The sequence below is a fragment of the Phoenix dactylifera genome, chromosome 5, assembly GCF_009389715.1.
Source record: "Phoenix dactylifera cultivar Barhee BC4 chromosome 5, palm_55x_up_171113_PBpolish2nd_filt_p, whole genome shotgun sequence".
NCBI classification, from domain to species: domain Eukaryota; kingdom Viridiplantae; phylum Streptophyta; class Magnoliopsida; order Arecales; family Arecaceae; genus Phoenix; species Phoenix dactylifera.
In genome coordinates, this window is record NC_052396.1 from 3,554,891 (window position 1) to 3,566,156 (window position 11,266).

Consider the following 11,266-nt stretch of genomic DNA (forward strand, 5'->3'; position numbering starts at 1 on the left):
TAGGAATTATATATAACTTTCCTAGGAAAGTGGATGGCCAACCAAACATAATCACCTTGAAAATTTGTCACTTTTCCATGGTCAACCAAACATGCCAAAAGTATTTTCCTAGGCATTCTCTTCCTAGGAATTTGTTTCCCAGGAATCATATTCCTAGGAAGGAAAATGCTTCCCGCGAACCAAACGAGCCCTCAAAGGTAAGCACTGTATCGGGTTGTGGGTAAGCACTCATTTATTATAATTCGCAGCTGCATGCTCATCTCATTTGGCAATATTGTAATTGGATTTTCGCTTACCGATTAGATTAAAACCTGAACCCAGATGGTCAAAACCTATTAGCATTCCATCGGGCTTTGAGAAAGTAGCCACTGGTAGAAATAGGACCCAAAGGCCTCGTCCTGGGCCACTCTTCGACATTGAGTTAAAGCCTGTTCAACGAAGCTATCAAATGGTTCAAAGCTTAGGTGCCATTTGTTATTTGACTTATTTCTCCCTCTGTGGACATTGATCATTGCCTCTGGGATCCAAAAGTACAGGTTGGTGTGGAGATGGTCGGTGTCTTTTTTTTGGGTGACCCCTCACCGCCCATGTGCTGCTCTTTTAGCCCCACTACTTTGGTCTTTTCCAGTGTGGCTATTATATGGGCCATTGCCAGCTTGCTTTGTTGGCTCTGTGTGGGCCCCCACCTCAGCAACAGACAATGGGCTGCAGCCACCTGACGGCATCTACGGATGTGGGAAACCGAGGGAGAGCGATTTCTGAAGCAGAATAATGGGAGGCTCCTCCTCTCTCTCTCACCATCTTGAAGCAGAAAAGCTCTTCCGTTTTCTGACCCCTCACGTGTAACCTTTTCATGCCCCTCCATTTCATCACCTCTCCAGCTCTCTCCCCACACTCGGGAAGAAAGCGGGGTTTTGGTGTCAAATGGTTTGTAGTGTTATTATATGATCCATGGAAGCTCTCTTGAGCTTGGGTAATGGAGTCCAAGAGAGGAATTGTTGAAAAGAAAAAAAAGATAAAAAGCTAGGGTGAAAAGTGGTGCATACAGCGCGCGGTAACAAACACACAGGAACACCGACACTAGAAGGAGAGCACCATGACACTGGAAGCACTGGCTTCTAGTGAGCTCCCTATTTTTCTCGTCTATGATACCATCTCCGCCACCCCACTCCACCACCCTGACGCTTCATCATGCTCAAGGCTCCTCTTCGACAATGCCGGCGGTGGTGACGGATTGAGCTCGTTGGGCGTCCGTCACTCGATGCCGGCGATGTTAGGGGGCTCAACAGATTCAAGGCCTAGCACGATGGAAGGGCAGGGGAGGAGGAAGTGGCGGAGGCGGCCGAGGAGCTGCAAGAATAAGGAGGAGGCGGAGAGCCAGCGGATGACCCACATTGCCGTCGAGCGCAACCGCCGTCGCCAGATGAACGAGCACCTCGCCGTGCTGCGGTCCCTAATGCCAGAGTCCTACGTCCAAAGGGTTTGGCTCTCAGCTCTCTTCTTTCTTCTTTTGTTGACCAGAATTCTCTTATCTGGTTTGCGTATAAATGCTTAAATGAAGCAACTGAGATGTTCTTTAACCATGCTACATGCTTCCATGTTTTTGATATAATATTACGTTCTTCTCCCTTCATCAATGGCTCTTCTCTTTTTACACGTTAAAAGAGCACTTGATTGGAACGAACCGCTGCCACCCCTCTTGTCTCCGTTAATCCTCTCAAGAAGCCCCCTTAGATGATTAGCTGAAGGAATTGGCACGAACGGTATGTTGCAAGAAGCAATTATTAAAATAATTACCTTCATTTTGACCTAGAGAACAATCCTTTTCTGAGACTGAGACGCTCTTTAATGATTTTGCGTCTTTGGTTTATATCTACAATTATGCTCTTCCTTTATTAGTTTCACGATTACTCTCTCTTCTAGTTTAAAGAGAGCTTGTGGTTCAGAAATCCGCATCATCACCACTCTTCTCTTCATTAGTTCTGTTTATATGTTCTTCTCATATATATGCTTAAGTAATAAAGTGTGTAGAAAGTGTGCCATGCTGCAAAGGGAGGTAAAAAGGCAATTCCCTTTACAAATACACTACTGCTTTGCGACCTCATTTATGCGTGCTTGGTTGGAAAATATTAGTTTCTATATACTAATAGTTTTCCTTTCATGTAACTGCTGTAAAAGAGCGTTGAGTTGAAAGGCCTCCACTTATCAGCTGAGATGCTGGTGCTGCTCTGTAGGGCGACCAAGCGTCCGTTGTGGGTGGAGCCATTGATTTTGTGAAGGAGCTCGAGCAACTCCTCCAGTCCCTTGAAGTCCAGAAGAGAACACTCCAGCAACAAAGGAGCAAGGCCGAGAAAACGCCAAGCATCGAGCCAGGGTGCACCAGCAGCAACACCGATGAAACTGATTCCCCTCCCTTTGCTCGTTTCTTTGCCTACCCACAGTACATCTGGTGCCATGCACCCGGGGACAGCCCTCCACCGGAGAACCTGTCGGCGGTGGCCGACATCGAGGTCACCTTGATCGAAACGCATGCAAATCTTCGGATTCTCTCACCTAGAAGGCCTAGACAGCTCCTCAAGATGGTGGCCGGGCTTCAGAGCCTCAGGCTCACCATTCTACACCTCAACGTCACCACCCTGGACTCCATGGTCCTCTACTCCCTTAGTGCCAAGGTATGCGCCAATGCTCTTCCCACGAGTCTTTCTAAATATTTTTATGTGTATGCCGATGTATACCATTTCTAGTATCGATTTGCAGCAAAGTTTGCACTGGTATCCATGTGAGGTTGCGAGATAATCAAGTGGGCATCTTGAGTGGGTGATTAGGAAGCCAGATCGATGCTGCCTTGATAGTTGGGAAGGAAGTGTCAGATATTCCCCTGCGCTTGCCTTTTTTCTGCTCATATACAATTGTTCTTGGGCGAGACTAAAGTGGACTCTCCGTCACGTACCATCTTATTAGAAACCACTGTTCTTGTGTCTGATTTTGAAACCAAAAAAGCGTTACTAGGTGCTGTGGCACTAGTTTACATCGGCTAGGAAGAAAGAGAGAGGGGTGATGTCCGCTGCTCTGGATTCTTTGGGAGTTGACAGTTTCAAGACTTTTTCTAAGCTGAAGCCTGAAGGTGAATTATGATTTTTTTAAGCAAGCATAATCTCAAGGTAAATTGCAGCAGTTTTGTTCAGATTTGACAGCTACCATCATGGCTTGGCTTGGTTTATGGAAAGAATAGTGGAGTTCCCATAAGCCATGGGCCAAATAATAGCTTACTTAGGTCACCTTTGCTCAGGGATTTTATGAACCCGAATCAAATCATACGCGCAGGATCACCCCAAGCAGGGATATTAGGCTGCTGCCTTACCCATAGATTTTGCCCTTTGAATCATTTGGATCTCTCTCTCTCTCTCTCTCTATATATATATATAGTGTCTCATTACTCCAGAGTTTGGTCCATCTTTTGGAAGGATTAGGGGGGGAAAGAGCGTTCCTCTTACTAGGATCCATCATCTATAGATGCCCTTTTGTTTTTGTCCAAAAAGGCTCTCTCGCTTTTCTGATTTGATGGCTACTTTAGGGCCCATCATGGATACGGCGCAGATTTGAATTAAGACTAAACAGCTTTAGGAAATACTCCGTGACTATCGTCCATCGGACTTGTTTGGCTGGTTACTTAAGTCTGACATCTGCCACGCGAGATGTAGCAGTGGTCTTCATGCTCGCTCGATTTTGACCCAATGGCATGCTTATCGAACAAAGTTTTGACATTTAACTCAGGAGAAATGGTCATAACAATCTGAAGGCTAGGTTCCAAACACTCGTCCAATGCTGCAGAACTATTTCTACTCTCAAAAGGATAAATAATAGTTTACTTAGGTAAGTTTAGTAGATAAGTAACTCTTGAAGTACGATTTCGCATATTTGTTTTCAATTAATAAAATTTTGTTTTTGGATAGTATATTCACTTTGCTTCCTTCTTTTTCTCTCTCTCACGCCCTGACTCACACGTGCGCACGTGAACATGCACTCAAAGTGAGAAAAAAAAAATCGGCAATGTTAGCCATGGGGTATTAGATGAGAATAATCTCATAATTATTTATTCTTGAAACAATAAAGCTTTATTGAAAATTAGTTATCCTTTAATCTTTATTATTAGCAAGATTTAGCGCGATAGCCATTTGTCTTTGATTTGATATACCTCTGCACTAAATTAAACTCAAACACCCTGCATGACTGGCTTCACATTGTCAGGAATCTCCATTTTATTTCTTTCTGAATTGTTCTCGGCATAAGTTTATGGTAATCAGAACGTCTTCACTCTTCCATCGAACATAACTTAATAAGCATGGGATTATGGATATAAACCTTTCAGTACATGTCACATACCATTCTTAGTTGTTCATACACCAGAACAAGCATCCCGAGATCGAACGAGGTCCGGCTCAGGCCTCAATTAAGTCTGGGGTTGGGGATCTAAGGCCCAGCCCATTCCGAGACCTAATTAGCGCCGGACCTGGACTTGTTCGGCCTTTTTATTTGTCATTGTCCCATGAGAGGCAGGATTTATGGCCTGAAATATGGGCCGGAACCTGGTTGTTTTCTAGAGCCCGGTCTTCAGCCATTTGGGCTTGCTTGGCCTATTGATAGCCCTAGCTATGCTTGCATGATCTCTCTGTTACAAAAATCAAACGGAAAATTTATGCTCCTATTCTATATATATAAGTGAAGATTTTTGTGACGGTGATTGTTCACTAATGACACAAGGCGGATGCCTTGCTAAGATAAGGGTAACTATTTTAATCTTCAATGCCTACATATGTGCACGTATATATTGTTTTTATGCAATAGATTATTACATAAAAAAATGTATAATTTTGTGGTGATGTTGCAGGTCGAGGAGGGTTGCAATCTGACAACGGTCAACGACATCGCGGCTGCGGTTCACCACATCCTCTCCTTGATGGAAGCAGAGATGACTGCCCTAAGCCATTAAAAGGCTGCGAGAGGAGTCCGGGACCATCCATGAGGTTTGAGCTTTCCACAGGAATGCAATGGGCTCGCCTAATTCCCACTTCTGTGCAGGTGTAATCATGTGTGTTATGGTCCTCTGACCTGATGGTCTCCTTTTACCTTGTAAAGCTTGGTGGATTGTCTTGGATTGTCTTCTTTAGGCCCATCCCTTATCGATGGCCCAAGCTCATCAATCGGACCACCAACCTAATGTTCATTAATGCGGTCAATAGTACATTTTAGGTGCATTAAGCATTCCATATGATCTTGGATTTACATTAGAAGCTTCATTCATTGTTTAGGATTGCAAGGGGTTTGGACCAAAATTTTCACAACTCGGACTTGGCCGGTCGGATTAGCAGGTTAAAAGATGAAGGAGCCTATAAGATGTCATTATGCTGAGTACTAGGGAGTTTGTAGATCTTGAGCCTAGCTTGAACCAATTCAAGTGTAGCTGGAGTGCGATTCTTTTTCACCCAGTCTCAAGTCTGGTTCACTATACAGGTAAAACTAGGGTTGTTAATTGAGGCCGATGCCCCACTAGATCATTCCAGAAGAGACCGAATTATGTGGTTTGGGTATGAAAAATAAATCCAATAAGCCCTTTAATTAGTTGAGTTTAAGTTCTGAAACTAGACCTGAAGCTTTACCGAATTGGTTTGGATTTAGGTTATCCATATCCAAAAACTCTAAAACTGATCCAATTATCTGCATACATGCAAACATATGTATATTAGTAAATATAGAAATATACATATGTATATATGTTTATGTCTATCTTTCAATTTTTCATTCTAATCATCAAAGTAATCAAATCAAGCAGGGAGTACTCAATCAACCAAACTCCTGTTCATGATATTTGTGTTATTGTGATCTAATATTTATAATGAGCTTGATTATTGTAGGACTTTTATTCTTCATGTCTTTCGTTTGCATGAATATTAGGCAACAAAAGTAAGAGTTAGATAGAGACTCTTTTACTTTTATATTGTGACAATCTCGCTTTCATTCCGTCCACACTTTTATGGGTGCTTATGGGACTCCATGAGGCCATCTTGCTAATAATCTCTTATGGATTTGATGTTGCACTTCTTTTCTTGGTGAGAATAAAATGTGATTTTTGTTCTCTCTTTCTATCATCCTTTGATTTATCCGCATCTCTTCATTTTTTGCTTCACAAACCATAATCTAAATGGGAAGATATGTTCGACATCTAAAAATTGCCGGGCAATAATTGGACAAGTGGATAATATTGGGGTGAGCGCCCCATGACAAATATAACAAAAGCAAGTCCAATTTCGCCTGTTTTATATCAGCATAATTTCGCGTTTCATGGTTCATGTGGATTTTGGATATGCTAAGTAATTTGAAAAAATAGTCCAAGAGTATGTCAAGATAACCTTATCGAATACCCGACTTATAACTAAAACCCAAACTGATACCCAACCTTCCCTAGATACAGTATTAGATTTGGTATACCTTGTAGCAGCGGGGGGGGGGAGTGGCATATCCCTGCAACTCAGTGTACTGACACTCGGGTATCTTATTTTGTAGGTGACTTCTATATATTTTGGTCCATGTCTAACCCTTTGAGGCTCTCCAATACCTTGAGGCCCTGAACCCTGTACCTGTGCCCCTATTCGAGTTCCTTGATATTGGATGCGTGATTCAAGCATGACCACATGCTTTAAAAAAAAAAATTCACTTGATATTCACTACCTGTGAGGATCTTTATGGGCATATATTTAGTCCCACATTAGATAAATTTTAGGTACTTATACAAAGCCAAAAAATCTAAATAATATCTTGCGGCTAACTTTTTTTTGGATAAGATGCGAGAGAAAGAGAGAGAGTATGTTTCAATTGTATTAAGCATTTCAAGACAAAATGATGTCAGAATTGGACTTATTTTAGTGGTTGCATTTCTCTGCTTGGCAACCAAAGACCCTATATTTAATTCTTGAATGGTGTATCCCAAAACAATCTAGCTCTATATAATTATAATGCAAGTGGACATCCCTCGCTAGGAGGTTCCAGGATTGACAGCACAATTTAAAAATGGTATTGGCCCTATTAACTAATCCTAAAGCAGCAGATACAACGGATGTACATGCTCTCCATGAATTAGATAATAAATATGCAACCTGCTTAGGTAGTGGTCAATCAAACCACTTATTAAAATGGGATTGGCCCTGTTAACTAATCCTAAAGCAGCAGATACAGCCGATGTACATGCTCGCCATGAATTAGATAATAAATACGCAACCTTTTCAGTTAGTGGTCAATCAAACCCTGAAGTCTCTCCATCAGATGGCTTTCGAGAGAAGGCAGGTACTAATTTCGAAGTCTCCAGGTAGAAAGGGGGTAAATGCCTGGTTGCTTGGGAACTCAGAGAAAACAGAAAACGTTCCTCTTGATTTCCAGTGTTCTTGCTATCTAAAATTTTCTGCTTCCAAATGTTAATATTTTTTAATAAATGGTAATGTATTTTAATATTCGTAGTCCATAATTATTTGATGGTCCCGGAACACTCACAATAATCTCATCAAAATCCACAGATGGCCTACTTTTACAGCAGGAGAAAGCTTATGCTTTGGGTGGACTTCAACAAATCAGAACTTGGATCATATTCTGCAAAGGAACATGAGAACTTGATCATGTGGTACCTAACCTTAGTCAAATCCTTATGGAGCAACCATATGATGATGACAACAAAACCCAATAAAAGATGCCAGGCTGCTGATGGCGAAGTTTAGCAACCCAAGGATTATAATACTAGACTGACATTTTATCAAATGCCACCTCAGTAGCATACAGAAATTGGCTACCCAAGGAGCCAGGCTTACTGAAAAAGATAAAGAGATCTGGTCCACTTTTGGACCATACCATTTCATGAACTCTGAATCAACTGAATGCCCTGTTGTCTGATCCTGGATGAATTGGTAATGACAAACGAGTTCAGCATTGAAGAACCAACCCCAAGGGCTCCTCAATCCTGAGGCAAACCCAGTTGCACTAGCCCTGATGTCGATATTCATCTACTCCACCTCCAAGTTCATGGAGGTCATGAAACAAAACTAGATGCCTCCTTCAGGGCTTCTATAATTAACATCGAGGAACCCATTGTTTTCTCCAAAATGAAGTAGGACACCTCCCCAAGTTATTAAGTTATGAGAAGGGAGTTTAAATAGGTGCAAGAGAGCATTGAGGAGCACTGAACACATCATGAATAACATTCCCTGATTTCAGAGTCCGCCAGCGAGCATATCACTGAAACCATCAGAAAAATCTCGAACTCCCACTCTGTTTTAACTTACCAAATGATCTGCATGACTGCAGTATTACATTCGCAAAAAAAAAAAAAAGGGAATCAAAAGCAGGAGGGCATGCACAAGCTCAAAGCAATCACAAGAGAACAGATGATAAGAAATCAAAAATCATATGATACGAAAGTTTCTAAAAGCATCCAAACTCCACCAAATCCATAAACCCACATGATAGAATTTAGAGCAAATATAGCAATTAGGGAGCCTCACCATGCATTGCATGGAGGATTTCCACACCAAGGAAATCCATCTGCTGTCGTTGGAAAGCCCGATGGATGCAGGGTGTTTCCTTTTCTCGATTGCAGAGCTGAGGAATGAGACTCTGTTCCTTTCTATTGACACTTCCACTGAGAAGAACTTGTGCTATATCCTAGTTGGAATATATTCTTTTACACCGGAAGGATCGAACTGCTTCCCCTCCCATGCCTAGTGAAGCAGAACCTCTCGCTGGAGAAGGATCTCTTCATCGGGACAGGGCTCATAACGCGAGGCAAGACCCTGGTCCTGCAATGCTCTCCTCCGCACCGTCTCGACGAACCGATCCCGACCAGAAAGCCATGATCCTTTGCAGCTAACAGTTCATCCTCCATGCTCGTTTGCAAGACATCAGCAATCGAAACACGCCCTCGATGCGAGAAGTCCATGGAGAATGATCGTCTGATGGGTTGGACAGCACCGTCTCCCACCTCAATTATAGTATCACTCTCCTCCATCCTTTCCAGATCACAGAGGATTCGAGAAGGGTGCTCCTTCGGAGGCAGATCGCCATGATTCCTCAGTTGGATCTCTTCTTGCCCGCCACCGTCTAAATCTTCTACGGCTGCAGCCGTCTCCTCGAAGCCTCGTTCACCTTCTGCCGCGGGAGAAGCATTTTCCGGCTCGGGAGGAGCCGGAAGCGGCGGCGCCGGCGATAATGAACTGACCGACACGATATTGGCACGGCAGAGGGGGCAGTTGGAGTGGGACTTCAACCAAGTATCGATGCACTGGACATGGAAGGCATGATTGCACTTGGGGAGCAGGCGAAGGCTGTCGTCCTCCCTGAACTCGCTGAGGCACACCGAGCAGTCGGTGCCGTCGACCAGCCCGTCGCCTCTCCTGTACTTGCACACCGCAATCTTGTCGATCAACGCCTCGTCGAGCCCGTTCGACGGGGAGAGTTGCCAAGCCTCGTGGCGGTGGGATTGCGCGAGGCCGTCCTCGAGCTCGCGGTCGTCCGCACCGGGGCCTTGGAGCCGCCGCCGGAGGGAGTCGAAGGCACCGCAATACTTGGAGATGATGGTGTAGTAGCTGACGAGGAGGAAGGCGCTTGCGAGGATGCCGATGATGGCGATCACGAGGGGTGAGAAGGTTGGGCCGGAGCTGTCGTCGGAGAGCTCCACGGCGGGAGGTGGTGGGAAAATTAGGTAGCACCACTGGGGGCAGTAGATGGTACACAAGCCCTGAGTGCAGTCCTTAATTGGCTCATAGGGAACCCAGGTTTGCTGGTCGCCGACGGCGGCCATGGCCAATCGGCCAGTCGGAGAGCTGGGGCTCAGGGGTGTTATCTTCCGGGCCAAACGAGATCTATGCGAGTCTCCGGGACCAAACGATTGTGGACGGGGGGATGGTTTAATGTTTTGTATTGGGAACTGGGATATCTGATCGCAGAAAGAAAAGAGAGAGAGTCGGGTGGCAAGAGCTTCTGCTTAAAGGGCTTTTATTCTCTCTTTTTTTTGCTTTCTGGCACAAAGAATGGCGAAGGAACCAAGTGCTTGAGTGCAAAGTATAGGGGAAGGGAGATGGTTAGTTTTGCTCTGTTTTCTCTGTCGTCGTCTCTAATATCCGAGTTCTCTTTTTCCTGGTCTCCTGTGGATGGGGAGAGGGTAATCAATGCACTATTATTGCTTGGGCTGGCGAGCTAGCGACTGGTAGCGAGCGGGAAAAAAAAAAAAAAACTTTAATTTTTGTTAATCTGAAAGGGCTTGAAACTTAACTTCGTTTACCAAAAAAATTACTTTAAAAATTCTGAAAATTATAGAAACAAAATCAATACGGACCAAACCATGCATAAATCTAACCATTCATAAATTGCACCGATATTTCGCCGCGCCATGTCAGGTTAGGAACGGCTTGGTATCCATGGGGGGCTGCGTAGCAACAGTCAAAACCCACCCTCTGAGTTCTGAGCATGCGGAAACTTTTAGATTTAAAGTAGGGGTGGGGTTATTTGGTAATTACGATATAGTCGCCATTGCTTTAGTAAACAGTTTCTCATAGGCTGGTAGGTTTTTTTTTTTTTTAGTACATCGGCAACTTACATACCACATATATATGAGTACAGTCCAAAAAATCAGACAGTAAAATACAACACAAGAGAGATAAAACAAAAATGTGATTCTTTCAGATAAACTCTCTAGAATGACAAGCCGCGTTGTTGGCCCCGGTTAATAGATGGATGATCGGAAAAGTGTCGCATTCATCTAAGAGTCAGCGAATGTTCAGAAGCATCCACGTCTCTCTGACAGCAAATGTGGGTCAAATGTGTTAAGAGAGATGGGGTGGAATATATCTCATGATGGCTTTCCATTCACCGAACATCGGAATATTTTAAATGTAGAGAAGCTTTATTAGCGGTCAAAGGAGTAGCTTTCTTGGATGGTGAGCATACAGGCAATTAGAAGCAAACCTCTCTCTTTCACAGTTATCTTCTTTCCAGCGTATGATATGATGATGACTCTTCTTCCTACAACCTTTCCAAAACTTTCTTACAGTTTTCCATGCTAGTCGACCTCTCTTGATTAAATATTTTTTAGTCAGGCAGGAATAGGACGTTGTAAGTGAATAGGGAGGGTATTGAGAACCCAAGTAACAAGCTACCGACTTGTTTGGTTTGCCGCTCAATAAGAAAATAACAAAATGGCTTGTATTTAGTTGGTGTTTTAAAATAAAAA

General features: G+C 43.6%; 2 protein-coding genes across 2 annotated transcripts; one reads left to right on the forward strand and one right to left on the reverse strand.

Moving 5' to 3' along the window:
- The first annotated feature begins 807 nt into the window (after positions 1-807).
- LOC103704696 (transcription factor bHLH71-like) lies at positions 808-5,297 on the forward strand. Its single transcript, XM_039126534.1, has 3 exons — positions 808-1,480; positions 2,235-2,672; positions 4,889-5,297. The coding sequence occupies exons 1-3, from the start codon at positions 1,097-1,099 to the stop codon at positions 4,988-4,990; spliced, it is 924 nt and encodes a 307-aa protein (XP_038982462.1). The 5' UTR covers positions 808-1,096; the 3' UTR covers positions 4,991-5,297.
- Positions 5,298-8,219: 2,922 nt separating this feature from the next.
- Positions 8,220-10,200, reverse strand: LOC103704697 (E3 ubiquitin-protein ligase Os04g0590900-like). Its single transcript, XM_008788100.4, has one exon. It carries the CDS (start codon positions 9,836-9,838, stop codon positions 8,723-8,725), a length of 1,116 nt encoding a protein of 371 aa, XP_008786322.2. The 5' UTR covers positions 9,839-10,200; the 3' UTR covers positions 8,220-8,722.
- Between the last annotated feature and the right edge of the window lie 1,066 nt (positions 10,201-11,266).

What these genes read in the sequence shown, in the direction of transcription:
- LOC103704696 (XM_039126534.1), top strand. Translation starts at nt 1,097, where the DNA reads ATGACACTGGAAGCACTGGCTTCTAGTGAGCTCCCTATTTTTCTCGTC. An exon ending in CAGAGTCCTACGTCCAAAGG is followed by an intron (nt 1,481 to 2,234) that starts GTTTGGCTCTCA and finishes GCTGCTCTGTAG; the next exon opens with GGCGACCAAGCGTCCGTTGT. An exon ending in TCTACTCCCTTAGTGCCAAG is followed by an intron (nt 2,673 to 4,888) that starts GTATGCGCCAAT and finishes GTGATGTTGCAG; the next exon opens with GTCGAGGAGGGTTGCAATCT.
- LOC103704697 (XM_008788100.4), bottom strand. Translation starts at nt 9,838, where the DNA reads ATGGCCGCCGTCGGCGACCAGCAAACCTGGGTTCCCTATGAGCCAATT.